The sequence below is a fragment of the Heptranchias perlo genome, chromosome 38 (genome assembly GCF_035084215.1).
Source record: "Heptranchias perlo isolate sHepPer1 chromosome 38, sHepPer1.hap1, whole genome shotgun sequence".
NCBI lineage: Eukaryota > Metazoa > Chordata > Chondrichthyes > Hexanchiformes > Hexanchidae > Heptranchias > Heptranchias perlo.
In genome coordinates, this window is record NC_090362.1 from 12,482,766 (window position 1) to 12,502,807 (window position 20,042).

Sequence of the window (20,042 nt, forward strand, 5' to 3'; positions counted from 1 at the left end):
CTTCGAGCAGAGAAGGTTTAATAGAGGTGTTCAAAATCATGACGGGTTTTGATAGAGTAAATAAGGAGAAACTGTTTCCAGTGGCAGAAGGGTCAGTAACCAGAGGACACAGATTTAAGGTAATTGACAAAAGAACCAGAGGCGAGATGAGGAGAATGTTTTTTCACGCAGCAAGTTGTTATGATCTGATGGTCCAAATGGCCTCCTTCTGTGCTGTATCATTCTATGATTTTATAGGCTTATGGCTCAGCTTTGACACCACACACAGTCAAACAGCCTGCTAACACTCACTGAATGGTTAATATTTAAGAGTGGCCACTTGAGTGAGGTACCAGAGGTCAGCCAACACTAATGAAACTGTACACAGCAAGGAGTCAGGACCTTCAGAAGAGGATGAGAGATTATTTAAGATCAAGAAAGCTTTGGTCATGGTAACTCACGAGTGCAGTGCCATAAATATCTCTTGCTCTCAATAACCAAATAAAGAAAAATCATTGGATACAACTCCATAAAAAGACAGGAAAGTACTTTATTAGATCATGGCAAATTATTAAATTAGCATACAAGATACACAGTAACCCAGCAATGTATTCCAAAAACCAACCCTGTAATACCTTTATACCAGCCACATGATGTTGAGATAATGCATCTACTTTATATTATAAACTCTTGTATTACACTTTCATTGATATCATTTGGCATAGTGTATACAGAAAGGGAACAAATTCCCACAACTCTGGGTCCTTATCACATCAGATACAAACAAGGAGGCAGTTCAAGGTTCAGGGAGAAGTCTTGTGCTCCTGTGGTTTGTAATGTTATCCCAACTGGACTCTCAAAAAGTCTTGCAACTGCCTCCTGGTTCTCCACTGTTACTCAACACTGCCCAACCAACCCTTTCCCAAAAAATCCTGTTTTGCTCTTAGTTTTCAATCAAACATTCAGCCAAAAGCTTGCGCACCAGAAGCGCATGTTGGGTACTTTACACTTGTTAGCTGATCCTGCACAGGTGATAGTAGTTAGGGTGAAATGATTGGACACAGCACCCTTGGACTAGAAAAAAGAAAAATCAGCAAAGGCCCCTCTTTCTTATCACTATCCAATCATCTTTGCAAGAAAGTGCATGCATGTGGTCGTTGGGTGAGTGCAGTATCAGGCTCAGGCTCAGCTGTGAAGCCTGTCGAATAGCCTGCCTACACCCACTGTCTAGGCTTGCACATGAAAAATGGCCCCTTGGGTGATGTACTGGAGGCGTCCAGCGCCCGTGCAACTGTACTCCAGTGTGTGCCGCCACCTTCAAGGGGAGAGAAAATCAGAGGAGAGAAACTAGAAACAAGAGAACTTGTGACTCAACAAGTGAAATCTAGGAAGCGGCAACTGTCTGTCTCAATATATCTGAGCAATTCCTTGAAATTCCACTGGGCCTACAAATCCGTGTCACTGAATAAGGGTGTATGATAGGGATTAAGCAGAGGCTTAATGAAGCAGCATCTATACCCCACCAATCCCAAACAGTGCAGCAGTTTATCAATAAATGTGTATATTTAATAAGCAGGTACCCGGTAGTTCCAGATGTTTTTTTTGGGCTGGGAGAAGGAGGTGATCACAGCCAGCAGGGAGAACTGCAGAACTATCATGCTCAGTATGGCAAGCTAAACACATCCACTAGCCTAGCAGCAAGTAATACTTTTGCTCGTCAAAACAGGTATGTAGCCATGCATTTATCCCTCTATCTCCTGCTGCACCTTACCCTGTATGAGCACATCCGGTTCTGATCCCCTCCTGACCCCACTGACAAAATCATCTGTACCAAGGAATAATTTTATTACTTTTAAGAGTCAATTTTCTCTGGCTAAACCACTCTCAGGGAGATAGAATTAATTTAGGTGAGGAAGGGGAATTCAAAGCATTCCCGCCCCACAAAGCATGTCAGCTGACGGGCAAAGAGGAACTCCAACTTCCTAGCTGCGGTGAAGCATTGAGGAGATTGGAAGAGAGAAGGCTTGAAGCACGCAAAGTTAAGAATGTAACTGTTGACTGTTCGTGACTGAATCAGAAGGAATTGGTTGGGAGTAGTACGAGTCAGCTGGGCTTGCATCTCCGTGAACTTGCAGTTGTTCAAAAGCAGTTCTGGGATAAGGAAAAATTAACACGCACACACATTCAGAGAAAGGGCATGAAGTCAAGCATTATCTACCTGTCCCCACGTGTGGGGTATAAGGTTTCGTTTTTTTTAAATGCTACGTTGCATTCAGTGTTTTTGGCCCCAAAGATTTGACCAATAGTACTTTCAGGTTCCTCTTCTGTGCACTAGAAGAAAGTCAGGAAGTGAGTTTTACAGCTCTTGTTCTTTAATAAGCTGTGGGCTATTTGTTCATAAACCTGTTTGTACAACCATACACAGATATAATTAAGAAATATTACACAAATTGCACTTTATACATAAGATGGCCACCTCAACTGCTAACGTCAAAAATACAGAGTTGAAACTGTACAGAAACCTCACATATTTTGGGCTGTGTATACTGAACAGTTTATACGAGTACTTATTATAGAATATGACACAGGATAATATATCCTTTACAAACAGATTTCTTGAAATATACAGTCATGAGCATACTATAAGTTACGAGAAGCCCAGCATGCCCGTTCCAGTGATTGTTACATTCAGTTTTGTTCCTAACCTACTCCACATATACTCCCCTTTGGACAGGAAGCTACAATCTCACATCACGGAAATAAAATTTTTAGAAAAAAAAAAGTTCAAATAAAATAAATGTTTAAAAACAGAAACATTTGAGTCAACAGCGAGCTTTAGAAACCAAACTAAAAATTCATCAAGTCCTCTCTGCTTTTAATACTGACAATTCAATAAAAGATTTTCTTCTGGGTTGAATTTAATGGACCAAGTATGGTTTTAGCTTACCTACACTATCATCATGCATCACAGTCGATGAGGTGTAATGTAACTGTACTTTTGCTCATATCCGCTGCTGAGCGGACAGGTGTTGGATTTGCAAGCTCAGTGACTAGTCAGGTTGGTCCCTTTTCTCCAGGCTTCCTAAATTCTACACACCCAGGTAGGAGCAGCATTACGTGACTGGTAAAGTGGTTCCTGAAACCCTGTAAAAATGTCAGACATAGGATGCATGGTTAATGCATTTTTGTACAAAGACATTTTGGCTTACATTTCCCAGTGGCCACTGGCTGTTTCTAAAACATTTAAAAATCCTGTCTGACAGCAGTGCCTCCAAATTAGTGAGAAGTGCTGTTGAGTCTGATTGTAAGCATCTCGTCTTTTGTGATTTCTCAAATAAGCTCCCTCGATGAGTGTACAAGTGTCAATGGAGTGTGACTGTGGGATAACAGTTTAGATCCACTTTATTCCTTCAGTCTTTTGGAATGAGCAGATCTATCAGTCCCATCTTTTCTGGATGATGGATCACTGTCTGGACAGCAAGTGCTTCTTCAAGTACGGCCTCCCTGCCACAATCCTCTGGACTGCAGATACCCTCGTTGACCCTCGAGAACAGCGACCAGCAGCTGTTTAAGTGAATGCATCTGCAGCCCAGATGCTTCTCGGCACACCAACAGGTAGTGCAGAGATTTTGCTTTCTCAATGGTTAAATGGTTAAGGCCACAGTACAAACCTTCCGGCAGGTTTTTTTTTTAAATAGATAGAAATCGCTTCCCTTTGTCATTCCTTGAGGCAGTGATGCCATCTATGAGGATTGGACGTGTTGCATGTGGTGTACTGAGATAGCAGCAACCAGGAGGAAGGAGATGTGTAGGGATGGATGAAAGACCTCTACCCAATTAGTATAGAATCCTTCGAAATCCTTGGCCTCACACCATGAACTCATTGTTCCCAAACACCACCAGCTGCTGGGTAGCACCAAAGTCAGGCTCAGCACTGCGCTTCTTCCCTGTGCCTGAGGCCCCGTCAGTCGTGTCTTTGGGCTTCTGGGCTGAGCGCTTCAGCATCTTTAGTTTGTGTTTGCCCTTTTCTGGATTGAAGGTTCCTCTGCTAGTAAACTGTGACCTCTCTTCTTGACTGTATGCCCCATCCCCATCTGCTCTTTGCTCGGTGCTGTTGCCGACATTGTGCGACCGGTAAAATGCTGGCGAGGGTGATTTTGAGCGGAAACGGAATCGCCTTCCTCCTTGAGGTAAACAAGACGACATTGTAGGTGAAGAATGAACAGCTGAATCGGCCGACTCTACAGAATCAGTTTGCTTCCTCAGTGGCCTCCTCAGCCTGCTCACTGCTTCAGATCGGTGCTGGCTGATGGAGCTGATTACTGAGCTTCTTTCTGTCCATGAACAAAGAAAGATAATTTAGTACGAATCAATACTCTGTAGGACTGATACTGCAACACAGCTTTGTTACTAACAACATCTGCACAATTTAATCCCTAATTACTCTGATGCAATAAATGTATTTTCCCATCTTCTCCCTGAAGACACTGACTAGCTGGGGAACCAGGCACTTTTTAGTACCTCACGAGCCTAAACAATGTGTTTCGGCAAGAAACGCTATCAGTGAGGCATCACAGCCCGGCACAAACCTGTCTTCGTTCAACGTCCACAGGTGAGCTTTGTAGCAGGAGTCACTGGATAGTGATCAGAGGGGGAACCTAGACCCAGACCCTCTTTTGTCCAAGGATGCTGAGACCGAGTATCGCGGACCTACTGCTCGCAACAGAACAAAATTGTAGAAATAGCAAATGTACAAAGTCTGAAAACTACAGAAAAGCAAGGACGAGGCAGACAGGCAGACTGAGATCACACTCAGTAATAGCATAGGCTATTCCCATCATCTCTCCACCTTCCCTGTGCAATAGGAAACTGAAAGGGTCTTTTTACATTAACTGCTAACAAGTTGCACGATTTTGAGAGGCAATGTCCCTGGATCAGTTACCAGATCGTTCTGATAATGCTCCCTCAGAGTCCATATTTAAGTTTTCGAAGCTGTCCGCTGTTCCAATAGATGCTTCTGACTCGATGGTTTCATCATCTGAAGCTCGTGGCTCCAGAGCAATCATTTCAAAAGTCAGCTCCTCCCTAAAGCAAGGAACAAGAATACCAAGACCATCAGAACTGGGGTCCTGACAACAAGCATATCACAGACATAAACTGACTGACAATGATTCCAACATCTTTTGTTGGAAGCAATGATTGATTATTTAATTCTGACTATAAATGGGCTCCAATTTGGAGTACTCAAAAATGGCAGAGATACGCTTTCATTAATTCAAGATAACCAAGTAACACCACTTTAGGTATAGAGAATTAGCTCTATATTTGATTAACTAAAGCTGGCTCTGCAGTTACCAGGAAACAATGTACCCACAGAAATCGTAACCCTCAGATTCACTTTAGTATTAAACTGGCAGATGAACTCACTGGGGATTAAGTTTAAAGTCAGCGGTTCAAAGAGAATGTTGGATTTTTCCAACTGATGCATTTGGTGACTGCAGTAACGAGGCTGATTTGGGACACCTGTGCTGAGAATATTCACTTAATATGTAGGGCTTAGAGAAGGTTCGTAAGTCACCTGAAATAAAAATGGCATGGGAACCAGATTTCTGATCCCTAATAGCATAATGGTACGTATCTCTGGGAGGTTAAAACTACTTGAAACCAGTGTAAGATATGACACAGAATTGACTGTCTACTGGGATACCCTGAACAAGGAAGCCCAGCCTGCAGACAGCTAATAATGCATAGGTATAGTAGCCTAGTGGTTATGGTGCAGGATTAGCAATACATTTGTGGGCCAGCGCCAGAAAAAAAAGTGCTGGATTGTTGTAAAAATCCAATTGATTCACCAGTGTCCTTCAGGGAAGGGAGCCTGCCACCGGCACCCAGTCTGGCCTACATGTGACTCCAATCCCACGCTAAGTGGCTGACTCTTGATGCCCCAAGGACAACAAGGGATGGGCAATAAATACTGCCTTGCCCATGTAACCCACATCCCAAGAACAATTTTTTTTTGTAAAAATTTGACACCCACCCAAATATTGAAGGCATGTACTGAAATATAAATGTTATGAAAATGATAACAAATAATAGTAGTCAATTCATTATGCCGGGAGATTAAAACTACTTTTCCCCTTAGTGCTTGGAGTCCTAGCCCAGCAACTTAACTGCATCAATCTCCTGTACCTATACTTGAACAGTACAGTCAGTCTCCATGTAGAACAGTAATCAGAACGCTCAGTGCATAAGGAGACTGGTTGCGATAGTTTGGCCTGTACACATGCGCTAAGTACTAACACTTTAATGTTGAGGCGTTTGCAGCCAGCTACACTTATCTTCTGATGTCACAACAAGGGACTCACACTTTCAAAACAGCACATTTACCAGAGCCATGCAGAAAGGCAAGAGTCAGAAATACTTCTTCCCGGCCTTAACAAATGTGGTTGGTTCAGTTTATCGTTTCCACTGGCTGTGCGTGACGTGCACTTTGGGAGCCAGCATCGTAAGATTAATATAAAGGAGCTTCAGTAGCCCAAAGTAGGCAGGTTAGCTATCTGGTACTGAGAACCATGAACTTGATTGAGAAGAGCATGTCTTTTTAGTACAGGATAGAACTGCAGGCAAGCAAAAACGTTGCAAAATTTTACAATGTATGGAGGCTAGTAGTACCCTAGCTGAAAGGAACAGAAACGAGGAAGAGGGCTTTTGGTGGTTCCAAAACAATAACCCAACATTCCTGGTGGTAGAAAGTTTCTAGTGCCTGCACTCAGGAATATAACTGGAATTCAAGGATAACATGATTATGCATAATAGCAATATTCTTGTACATAATGCCAGGTATTTATTAATGCACCAGACTCACTGTATTTAAAATTCAATAATACAAATTCAAAAAAAGCACTGAAACTGAAATCACTGAGCTAGCATGGTTTCCTAGTTTTAACTTGAGCACATATAATTGCTGTACTAAGTCTGGCTGCTTGAAATCTGCCCCTAGTGTGAAACGTCACGAATCACAGCCCCTTAGCCTGGCGTGGCCTGGCCTGGCACCAGGCCTATGCCCCAGATGTTTTGTGCCTCTTACTTTTCTTTTTGCAGGGTCTCTATTTGTTCAGTTAGTGTCCTCTCCTCCTGCTGCATGGCCATCTGCTGCTGCTCGGTCAAATCCATGTCAGTCGACTCATCAGCACTCGCCGTTTCTTCAGGAACATCTGCAACCGATGGCAGTCGCATTCCCACAGGAGAGGCGGGGCTGCTGTAATTTGAGCGGCGAAGACGACCTTTTCCCTGTAAAAGTCACAAAGAACAAGCCACTCAAGTCAAAATCTGCAAGGAATTAAAACCAACAGGAGTGTTTGTCCACAAAGTGGAAAGTGTGATCAGGACAGGTGACTTCAATCAAGTGCCCTATGGGCATTTATGGTGTTATACTTTACAATTATACAAAACCTTTATTCATGAATCAAAGTCACAAATTCATCTTTTTTTCGCTCTTGCGGTGTTGCATATTTTTAAATTGAGAAAACTAGGCAAAGGGCCACGGTCATGATGCAGGATGCCATCAAGGTTGATGATAAGAATAAGAAAGGTTTCCCAATGGCTGAGTGTCTATCCTGTGAGCAATTGAGCCATACAGACCCGAAAGATCCATGGTTCGATCCGCAGTCTGTGCTGATTGATCTGATAGCATTCCACTGACCGCTGATTGAAGCACACGTGGACACTGGACTCTGTTGTGATGCCCCCACAGTTGAATAGCCTGCAGAGAGTTACGGTTCACTCAGAATAACAGCCACTTGAGGTACCAGAGGGTACCCAGCACCTGAAATGTACCCCAGTGAGGAGTCATCTCTTTCAAAAGAGAAGAGGATTGGCAACAAAATAAACTGGACAGGAGAGAAGGTCAATCAAGAATTAGGTGATGCCAAGCTTTTTTTTAAAAGCATGTAGACTGTATGTGGTAGAGTAAATCCAGTGTCGGTCATTTCACAATCACCTCCAAATCTACAGTCACACCTCCATTTTCCTGGCAATGTGGATATTGATTGGTTTGTGCAGTAATTCTGCAAATGTCTGTGACATTCCATAGCACAAACAGCAGTGCAAAGAAACTAAAGTAATCAAAAAGTTTTAAATTCACCAACTAAAGGCATAGAGACCCATCAGTTCAGATTATGTAATTGTGAGCTGCCATTTACCCTAACTTCCTATTTACTCTTAGTTTCTTGGCAAACAGGTTCACTTCATAATTTCTACTGTATCTTGATTAAGCTCTCTGATTTTAGGGTTAAACTTAATTAAGTCTGATAATTACCCTTCCCTTGCCAACAATTAATTCCAAAATTAGGATTGAACCCCAATGTCTATACAACACCATCCTGTTGTGAAGCACTCGTCCACTTTCTGTTTGGCACAGAAAGCACTTCATCTTCTCTGTATTGAAGCAAAGCAGAGAGAACACCTTGACCTGTGTCACATGCAGACAGCTGAATGACGTGCCAGGGCAGGATTTGGGGGGGGAGGCACTGAGGATGCAGAAAATGATGCATGGCCACTCTTTTTAGCGTTACAATTTGTGAAGAATTTGTATTATTAGTTAAAATATTTTATTTGTTCCTTCCAAAATTGTTAGTCATCAAAAGAACTAATGGGTAACAATTTTATTTTTGATCTCAAAAGGCCAAGAGATTTATTTACAGTTGATTTCAATTGAATCCAGGAAAAAAACAAAAGCTGCAAATCAGATAGCCTAAATACAAGAGACAGGGCCAAGTTCTTCAGCTGGGGAGTGGCACTGAGTCACTGCTGTGACAAGCAGGCACCAGAGGTGGAAGGTTTCTCGGTCTCAGGACGGTTTTCTTGAATCGAGAGTTGAGAGAATGTGATTTTCCAACATAATTTGAAGATTCTGAAAGCAAATTTGTTTTTAATTCATATATGGAAAACCAACAGCCAACAGTTATGCAAAGGAAAATACCAATTTACATACGAAAAGCACAAAACATTAAGTGACAAAATCTGAACACAGAGCCAAACTCCAGCCTGCTTCCACTCCAGCAAATGGCCTGCTTCTTGTCAATACCTTACTCCGAACCAAAAGGATTAATGGTAATTAACACAAGACGAGATTAACACACTTAATAGCTCAACCCAGAAAAAGTCATGTGATACTTTTAGAATCATTGAAATTTTTAGCACAGGAGACCATTCAGCCCATGGGGCGCGCAATGGTGCTAGCTCAACACTGGAGCTATCAGCTCTAATTCCATTTACCTGTTCTTTTAATTAGTGATCCTCTCACCATTTAATTGGGTGGTGCAGCAGATTAATGCTCAAATCCAGCCCAGATTGAGGGGATACAATCCTTCTCTGGTTTTAAGGGTCTACATGAAATGAGTTCATCTCACTCCAGTTTCTATTGGACATAGGCCATAGCCAGATATTACACATAATTTGGTGTTAAATTGGAAGACAAAAGGGTGAGGTCAAATTTCAGTGCTGCTCCCTATTACCCGTGGGGTATTCCAGAGCAAATCACATCAGACCAATGTAGGGAAATGAACAGCTCAGTCTCTGTGTTAAATTGAGATAGGATGCAGATACTGGATGAACCTCAACAGCATGATATAAAACCTGGCATTCAATGTTCAGGCTAAACCATAAAGAAGTGAATCAAAAATAGTTTTAGAATTTTTCTACATTATCCAGGACTATGTAGTAAGCAGGTTTTGTTGCATTTTAAAATCACATGCGGTGGGCATCCCTCATGCGCTGGAGTGGTTGCAGTGCTGACGCGTTCCTTTTGAAGAGCCACCACCAGGAAAAGGAGATCACAATAAGCACATAACACAGACAAAACCATTCGGTCAGAAATTACCTTTTTATTACCATTCGGCTGCATGGGCGGCAAAGAGAAAACATGAATAAGTTTCAGCAACTCTCTGACTGAACTCATTTCCAAAAAGACGGAGTGTGATTGTGAAATGGCACAGGCATGGTGTGGGCCAAGATGATTCACTGCTAGCTTTAATCAATTTAATTCCACCCCTACTCTTATTGTAGAGATGTGCAAAGGTGGTAATTTATGTTGCTACTACTCATTCTCACACTTGTATCTCATAAGGCCAAGTAACCAGCTCTTATCACCTGTCGCAGATACAGCGCTTCAAAACTATGCAGCTTATTGGAGCACACAACAGGCTGGTGTGATATAGAGCTACCTAATATTTAACCCATTACGTAAGTGTAGTTTGTCCCTTTTTGCCCAATTCAAAAATGGATAAGAAAAATACAATCACCTGAACCTTAATCACACTCACGGTGTGAAAGTGTTTAAGACAATTTGCGGAATTAACTTCTAGGAGCAGAAATTAATGCTGCAATGTGACAAACATTTTTACACAGTGCATGTGAGACCAAATTTTTTCTTCAAAACAATTCTCCCATATCTCAAAAACTGGAAAACCATAGTCCAATTTTAATGGGGTGATTAATGGAGATCCCACTCCAAAAGCCGACTGTCTAGTTGAAAAGTTGTGGTGAGACTGGTGGTCACCCTACAACAATGCAATAATGACTTTGAGCAACCTGCTATAGAACAGCATTCTGAGAATTACAAGTGTTAATGTGGCTTTTCTCTGCTGGGTGGAGACTTCATTACTGCATTACTGCAAAGCAACATATTCAGATCTTGCTAAGACCCAAGGTTGCCTCCAATCAACAATATTCAAATTTAATGCTAGTTGGATTTTCAGTCGTTGGTTGGCAATTGAACCACAAACGTTTGCCTTTTATTCAAGAAGGCCACTTAAATTCAATGATGTATTTTATCAACATGATTGGTATACCATGTGGTGAGAGTGCTAATGCTTTAAGCCCTGATAGAGTGAAACAAAAACATGTAATTCAGAGACCCACAACAATGCTATCTAATACCTCTCCATGCAAAGAAATTTGCCACTAAAACGAACCTTTAAACAAAGGCAATCCCTCCTAACATATAAACAAACGGTTGACTGGAACGCACTGACTGGCCCTGGACCCTGAGAAAATTTGACAGGACTGTTTCAACATGAGCTGCTTCTATATTGGTTTTGTACCATACTACTACTGCTGGCTGTTGACCTGCATGTTTTGTGCAGCCAATGACAACTTGGCAGACTCGCCTAGGCAGACAGCTGGGAAAACCCAAGTGGATCTTGGGGGTGCTGTTCATTCCATGCAGGACCTGCACGTCAGGAGCCAGTGGCATCAGCACTCTATTGTCGCAAAGCACAGAGCCGATATAAAAGCAGATAGTGTTTAGTACATCGGCATCCTGCTAAAACAAACGGCGCTTGCTGCTTACAGATTACAGATAGCCAGGATATCAAATCCATTAGCAAGTCCAATCTTTCAAGTATTGTAGTTTCATTGACACATATTGCAATTCGTTACTATTCAAGGTTTGGAGAAATGCGGCCAAGCACTCCTAAAATTAATTCCTGTTCGTCAAATGGAAGCAATATTCGATTTCAGATATCCTGGCTTTAGCTACAGAACTTACTCAACTATAATGGGAGGATGAGAGATGCGCTGTTTCATCTCCCTGGGTTTTTAAAATAATGATGCACAGGTACTTGCTGCTCTCTGGTATGTCACCCACTATTCACACGCGAGCCTAGACAGCGAGTGTCAGCAATCTATTCAACTATGGGGAGTATGGAGCCAAGCCTGATCCTATCCTCACCCGACACGAGATACACGCACTTTCCAGCTGAAGTCAAACAATCACGATCAAGAGTGGGAACCCTGGCCGAGTTTTCATCTCCCTATCGCAGGGGTGTCGAGGCCAATTGAAACATTCCCAGCTGAGATCAGCTAACCCAATGCAGACTGGGATTAGAACCTGGTGCCTTCCTGGTCTGTATGTCAGGGAAGACATACCAGAATTTGATTACTTTTTTGAGCTACTGGATCGAGAAGGACATCTTATTCTTACCAAGTCACAAAATTGAGGATAAATTAAATTCTTGTAAGCTCATTTTCTGGGTCAATGCTGGCCCCATAACATATCTCACATAAGCAATGAAATGTGAGGACAAAGTGTGTCAGTATAGGAACTATCTATTCTGGATTGTACTGACTACTTTAAGGTGCTACTTAATTCAGTGTATAGGTAAGTACTTTGTACCATAATTGCACACTTATTTGTCACATTTGTGTCACAGCAACACAGATGTGACAAGTAAGCATGCACAGGCTGTACAAAGTACTTATACAGTGAATTATGTGGCACCTAACAAACAATGCCAGCTGTAGTAATACTAGCAGCATAAACCTAGATGATCACTGATCAATAAAAAGATGGTATGAATTGGTGTAAGCTTCCTAACATTAAGTCCACATGTTCTTGGAAAAAAATCTTTTAAAAAAAAATGACAACACTTTTTCTAAAAAAAAACACAACTAATGAATATATAATAAATTTCCTTTAAGAATTTTGTGCAACTATCCAAAGGAACAAAGTATGAAGGATAGATTACTAATCACTGTATGAAGGACAGCCAGTTTCTATGGTGGAAAGACTATGACAAGTACAGGTTCCCCCCAACACACTTAAACATTTTCGATGTTCACACATTTCTGATTTATAATATTTGGTATTCATAGTTTACAGGAAATCATTCTGATGACATTATCTGGTCTCTTCGTTGTTGCAGTGACTTCTTGCTCTTTCTTGTGTGGATTTTGCAAGTCGAAAGTTAAGATTTGTAACTGAACAAAAGAGTGAGAATACTACAGTAGCTTGTATAGTACCATCCCCTAAGGGAGGCACAGAACAATACCAGAGTTTAAACACCATGTTATAGCCTCTTCACACTATAGCAGGACCCAACTGCCAATGGTCAAATACTTGCAAAATGCAATGCTTGTAACAACCAACAGAAGCAGGTAATGTAGTGAACTACAAATGAAGAACAATAACTCCAATCAACACAACCTCCATTCTGTTCCAAATCAACATACAACTGGGTCTCTCCCTAGGCTTGGGGTAGACCATCATGTAATGAATGGGATTATGGACAGGAATCGGTGACATGGTGGGAGAAATACCTACCGGAATCGAACTGCGATTCATGCTCATGAATCTAACTGCTATTATAACCGGTTTCTATAGTGGAAAAGAACACGAAAAGTAGAGGATCAAGTTAGTTTGATGGTGCATTCAACAGGAACATGCAGACTGCAGGAAAAGGAATGTTTTTTTTTCTGGGTTAGTTAATAGTATAATAATTTCTCAACCAAACTTGAGTATCAGTTGTTTTCATTCTACAATTTGCTTTTTATCCTTCCCCCATTTTCTCTCCTCCTCTCCTGAAGGTAGTAACATTTGTTGGAAGTGCAATTTCACAACCACTGGCTTCCCACTGGTAACTCACTCAAGTGGTCAATCTTCATGTGTGGGCACAGACCATGTCTGTCAATAGGCTACTTACCTGTGGAGGGCATCTCAGCCGAGCATGATTCTGGCTTCACCTGATGTTCACACATGTGCACTGTTCAACAGAAGGCAACAACCAGGAATGGAAACCCCAGCTGATTTTTAACATCCCTATCTCAGGGGTGCTGAAGCCAATTCCAGCTCCCCTAGTCCCACCCCAGCTGAGATCAACTACCTCAGCACAGACCAGGAATCGGACCAACAACAACTTGCATTTATATAGTGCCTTTAACATAGTAAAACGTCCCAAGGCGCTTCACAGGAGTGATTATCAAACAAAATTTGAAAGGGACTGTTTGGTAGAGCTTTTACGCACTAGGCGATCGTGGGGAGATAAACTCTTCACTCTTATTATTAAATGTTAAACTTATTTGGATTAGTAACACAATATTTAAGAATTTTCTTTGTCATACAATGGGAATGTTTTGCACATAATTATTATTCAGTCCAACCTTTAAGTGCACCTCATGTCAGGAATGACAAGCTCGCAACAGATAGACACACAGATTAACAGGTAACGTGAAAGTCAGTTAAGGACAGCGATGTAATGGGTGATTTTGCACAATGAAAACAGAATGGCAGTACAAGAATTACCATCCCCAACAACAAGACACATGGATAGCATGATTCCACCTTCAGAACAACGAGTTGCAGAACATTACATATTACAGAACTGGTCAGAGATTGAACATCTGGCTTGAAAAGACTGTTGACCTCACTGCACGCTTGAACAAAGGTGGGCCTTTAGCAAGTCCAGAACAGGATCAAGCAGGACATTAAAAAAAACGTGCGCACGTGAAATGGGACTGAATAAGGATATATGAATGTGAAATTACCCGCCTCCCATTTACGCATACGATCATACTGTTTTATGCATGCACAAACATACTGATTTATACTTCTATGATCAGCCCCAGTCTCACAAACGAGCAATCAATCACATTTTTCACTAGCTTGCGGCCTTTTTAAACACTCAATATGGGAATCTGCACTTTTCAGTCCGGTTTACATTTTGCAGAATTATTGGACTGCCCAGTTGAAAACAAAGTGGCTGGTCACCCCAACTCATGCTGGAACACAAAAGAAACTGAACTGACTGGAGAGTACAAGGAAAGGGCTGATTACCTGACTAGAATCACTGGAACTGGGGAAAAAGATATTGGATCCTTTCTTTGATTATGTATTTCGCAATCTTTCAAGGATTGTTTCTTCCACATTTTGGGAAGTCACACAGCAACAAGATGAAGTTTCTAAGGAACAGGCATTCCTGAAATTTCCTTTTCGACTGACCTTGTGCTGTGACCGTAAAGGCTATTGAAGTAAGTTTAATTTCTGCTACCCGTTAATTGTCATCATCGGGTAACAGAAGGTAGCTGATTGCCTGCCAAAATCAGATTCAAAGGTGTGGGTACAGCCTGGTAAAAACTACAGATGAACAGTAAAAGTTTCCAGTTTTAAAAATTTATCTCAAGGATATAATGGAACAAACACTGACTGCAGTTTTCCTGTTGCAAGTAAATGAGAGCCATGGAAATAAGAGCTTTTACCCTGAATAGTGAGCCACAGAACACGATCTTACAGTCGTGACTGCCACTATAGATGTGTAAACTTTAATTTAAATGTATTTTTGCAGTAAAGAAAAAGCTTTGCACAAGTTTCCTCTGCAACAGTTGGTGTCGTAATGCAGAAGATGCAGAGTGTTGTCTATGGGGACCTGTCAGAACAGACTACTCCTGGAAGGGAGACTATAGAAAACACTGTTCAATCTGGCAAGACTGCCCTCCAATATTCTTTATTTCCACTTCCAGGTGTTCAGCTCAGACATAGCACATTCCATCCATTATGATGTGGTTAGTGAGTTCTAGTGCAGAGAAGAGCCAGAATAATGATTGAGTAGTTTAAAATGATCAGGAATTGAACTCAGGACCATCTAGTGTGTATGGCATACTACTGCTCCAGGCAATGCATTTGTTCCCACGGTCATCAAGTGACAGTGTCTTTTAAGAGTTTGGCCATACTGGTCATATGATTGTCCCCTGCTCCCCATTCTGGAACTTTAGCTCAGTTATTATAATATGATACAGCAACAAGTAGAGTGAATTGATACTAGGATAAAAATAAACACACATAAAAGGGACGTTCCAAGTTTCAGCCAGGTGCAGCAGAGCCCAGGGAAAGAAGCTTTTTATGTGGAAATTGAGCTACATTGAAAAAATGAGGAAAACCGAACCTACTATCTGTAAACCAACATGCTTCAGTTTGTTCAATCTCTGATATTAAAGAACTGACTGTGTGCCATCTTGTCTTTGTTAAAGTTTAGGCTCTTATCAGATAGCAGGCTGCTGGCCCCATTGCTCTAAAATCTGTATCTGGTACAATGACACAGTTAATGCTGCAGCTATAGTGCACTGACTGCACACGCAATTCATTGTGGGTTGCTAATGGGCTAACAAGTGAAAAAACAGCTCTATGCATGTGCCCAGCACACCTAGCCAGTAAATTTTGAACATTTTGAGTGCAGACAGGAATGCCCAAACTCCTGTAATGTTAATAAAGTGTCCAAGAGGTTCTACAGATTCCTTGAGCACTTTTTTTAAAAAAAACAGTTCAACTGGATTTAACTGGAGTTATATTCTACATGGTGTCAAATCCAAGTGGTGTGAGTTTGCTTCCCCAAGCTGGTCTCACATTGCTCTGTACCAGAAGTCAGATCAGGACCTAACCCCAGATTACAACATTGCTGTGAAGCAGTAGCTATAACTACAGCCTTAAACATACTACCTGTTCACACAGGGTCATAGAGTAGTATTCACTGCTGCCCTCTACCAATAGTGCCATCTCCCACACAGAAAGATATGAAAACACAGATAAAAACCACCACGAGGCTAAACCAGACAAAGTCACTCAATCTTTGATGGCCGCAAACATAGTGACCGATTCACATGAACATGTGCTACAACCCCACAGAACAGCGAGCACAGACATACATGTTGAATCAGCACCACGATGGGATGCAACAAAGACTCCTAGCATTCAGACAGATAGAAAAAATGAGAACAATGCACCACCCAATGTTGCAGACAGACAACCTGAATGGACAAGAATGCTACAAAGATACGGAGATTCTGTGGAAATTCAAATATGTTGCGATATTTCTTATAATGCAAAACAGGTCCCCATTCAATACAGAAAGAACAAGAAACAAGATTGCAGTGTTGCAGACCCAAATAAAATTCAAGTGGAAAGATCTTACTATTGAGCGTCGGATGAGTGACAGTCTGTTCTTGGCTTTGTTCTCTGCAAACTCCAGGCTGTTGATGTCCTTCAGCCGTGCTCGGTACTTGTTCATTTGCTCCACAATAATCAGTTCCACACACCTGCAGGGAACGATAAACATTTTAAATGTACCTCTGGTAAAATAACACAAGAACATTTAGGAACAGGAAAATGCCATTAAGACCATCAACCCCACCTCATCTAATCAGATCAACTCTACCTATTCACCTAGTCACTCAACGCCTTCTCTTGCTCCAGAAACACAATTTCCCTGGATTCATTTTGTCAATTCCCTTCAAGTCCTTGTTTCTACCACCCTCCCTCCCCTCCAATTTACAGTAGGTTCTCCTTCTGAGCGGATTGCTGTGGTCACAGTGGCTTATAAAACCTGCAGCCTGTGGTCATTTGATAATATTGGCTATCAAAGGTCGTCTCAAACAGGTAAACACTGCACTATCAATGGGAGGACGCTAACTGGAGAAGTGATATACCCAGTCATAAGATTGCATCAATATTTGCAGAGCTAGCTGGAATCAAACTATTCCATCCTTGCACATGGCACAGGATTGGTGCATGAAACACTGATTTGTTCAGCTGTAGCTATTATTAAATTATGGTTCTACTGATCCCAGGAAACTGCTGAGCTTTGCCTCAAACAATCGAACTGTAATGCCACTGTGGAGTTCGAGTTAATAGTAGAGCACATTTTCCATGAGTAGACATATCCTTTCACTGCAGCATAGCTGAAAGTGAAACTGAAGCTTTACCACCACAACACAGTTTCTTGTATTTCACTGTTCTCCTCAAGGTTGCTATAACATATTGCAAGGAAAAGAAAGATGAACTGAAAGGGCAGAAAGGCACAGAAGAAACAGAACTGGCAAGAAAAGACCTTGCTATTGGGTAGATGGAAAATGAGCTGACTCTAAACAAATTGCATCGATGAATGTGCATTGCTGAGTTTGGCCAATTCACTAAATAATCTGTTTTTCTATTTCAGCAACCAAAAAGGTGACTTTGGATTCAAAACTGCCTTTGGTTTGCTTCCTTCAGATTATGTCATGACCTGGGTTATTTTAGGACTTTGGCCTCCAAAGTCATTGCATTTAATGTCTAAGATCAAAATAAAACCTGCTAGTGAATTCAAGTGTTAGAAACTGCTGGGACATAACCTTGTCCCTATCCTGGTTTGAAAAGTGCAGCTTAACCAATATTTCATTGACCTATAACAACTGTCTCCACTGGTAGTGATCTCCTCTTTACACCAGGAAAGGTACGAGTTCAAAAATCACTTAAAAACAGATATCTCAGTGAAGTAATACTGGAGAAAGGAAGGACACACCGAGTTGCATTTATATAGCACCTTATCACATTTCTCAGAAACATTACAAATTGCGTCGCATGCATCGGAATTACTTTTTGAAGTATAGTGACTGTTATAATGTTGGCAAATGTGGCAGCCAATTTACATACAGCAAGACCTCACAAACAGCAATGAGATGAATGACTAGCTAATCTATTTTTTGGTTTTATTGGTTGAGGGAGAAATGTTGGCCAGAACACAGAGAGAACTCCATACTCTTCGTTGAATAAATCTCTAATGTTCATCAGACAGGCACCAACTGGAGCGTCAGTCTAGATTATGTGCTCAAGTTGGGCTCAAACCCAGACCCTGTGTCAATGAGGCAAGAGTGCTGCCAATTGAGTCAAGCTGACTGAAACGTACTTTCAAACAAGTCATTCAATCCAGGATCAATCTGCCTGTCCTGCAATATAACAACGATCCCACAGCACCAGGTACCTGCACAAGGGGACAACCTGATTAATTATTATCCCAAAAATTTCTTTAATCACCATCTTGTTTTCATGGTCCCAGCACTGCACGACTGTAACTTTTTAAAATATCAATTAGAGTTTATATTAAGAAATGAAAGCATTCTTACGCAGTGGTTTTTGAAATATCTTGAACACTTTGTAATGGGTCTGTGGTGTCCGGACATCGAAGAATACATGGAGCAAAGACGATGGCCAGTGCGTTCGAGGACATTCGGTTGGTATCTTCTTGGAGTGCGATTCTAGAAAGTGGGACAAGTAAGCATGGTAAGTTGGGGGTGGGGGAGGGGGTGAGAAGAGAAAAAGTAGCGAGAATCATTCATCTCTGCAGATAGTGCGTTACCACCACAAGATTGCTTCAGTTCCAGTGGTAGGGCACTTCCTTGTGCAAAGTTTCCTTTTTGCAATTAAGGAATTTCAAAGAAGGTACAGGAAACATTTTAACATTGATTTCTAGAAAAGTTCTAATCAAAACAAAATAAAAGGATACATCTGATTCTCAATTTTTTGCACGCAATAAATGACTGAACTATCTGGAGTACACAGTACCCCATCACATGAGGGAAGGTTCAAATGATTCAATATGGGAATTTATTCTGATCAAGCACATTAGTTTGGATTGCATTCTATTATTCTATAGATTAGTCACCTTCAGCACCTGTTCCCACTACTGCACAGAATCCTAAAGCACTCTGTAGCTGCCAGGTTGGAGCTGACCAAAAGAGCACAGGGAGTAAAAACCTTTCGATGTTGGGTCTGCAACAACATCTGACCCACCACATCATCGTCATCATCATTATACAACTGCTCTCACGTAACTGCAGCAGTTTGACAAGAGATTTTATGTGTCAATGATGACAGGATCAGCTGTAGAAGTTTGACAAAAACTGTAGGGAGGTTTTATGAAAAGTATTCTTACCAATTAAGTTCTACAATTTTTTTTTAAATAGAAAAGCATGTTTAATTCAGCACCCAATCATTTGCTTTCTGTTCACTCCCTCTTCGCCCAAACATTATACAATGTTCATTATATAAGATGCAAAGTGGAAATCTGTCCCTCTAATTGAAAGGGTAAAGAAGAAGAAAATAAAGCTCTTAAATAACTTCTAGAATGGATTGCCAAGAAAGGTAATTGAGGCAAGGACAATGGATTAATTTTAGAAATAGCTGGATGATGGAAAGGCAGTGGGGTTGGGATGCTGGAAGGATGAGATCAAATGGGCTGAAGGGCCTTCTTCATCCAAATTGACGTTGCTCAGATTAGAATATGTAGATAGATTTTTATCAATAGTTTTCCAGGGCCATACACACCACTATGTGCATAGAGCAACACAAACTGGGTCCATGAGCCAAAATACCTACACAATTTCTGCTCTCAACCATGCTATCGGCAGTGCAGGGGAATACTGAGGGTGCAAGCGCTTTATTTGTAATAATGAAATGTTAGATCAGTCCTGTAGTGTAGAAT

The 20,042-nt window shown here is 41.3% G+C and overlaps 1 protein-coding gene across 4 annotated transcripts in view; it reads right to left on the reverse strand.

Moving 5' to 3' along the window:
- Positions 1–515: 515 nt before the first annotated feature.
- The window catches only part of myo9aa (myosin IXAa), a 268,372-nt gene continuing 248,845 nt past the window's right edge, over positions 516–20,042 (reverse strand). For all 4 annotated transcript variants that reach the window (XM_067973451.1, XM_067973452.1, XM_067973453.1 and 1 more), the window contains 5 exons: positions 18,685–18,816; positions 16,719–16,842; positions 7,067–7,269; positions 4,922–5,064; positions 516–4,313 (listed from right to left, as the gene is read on the reverse strand). In XM_067973451.1, the coding sequence (XP_067829552.1) occupies positions 3,847–4,313; positions 4,922–5,064; positions 7,067–7,269; positions 16,719–16,842; positions 18,685–18,816 (1,069 nt within the window). In that variant the 3' untranslated portion in view covers positions 516–3,846. The remainder of the gene's footprint in view (positions 4,314–4,921; positions 5,065–7,066; positions 7,270–16,718; positions 16,843–18,684; positions 18,817–20,042) is intronic.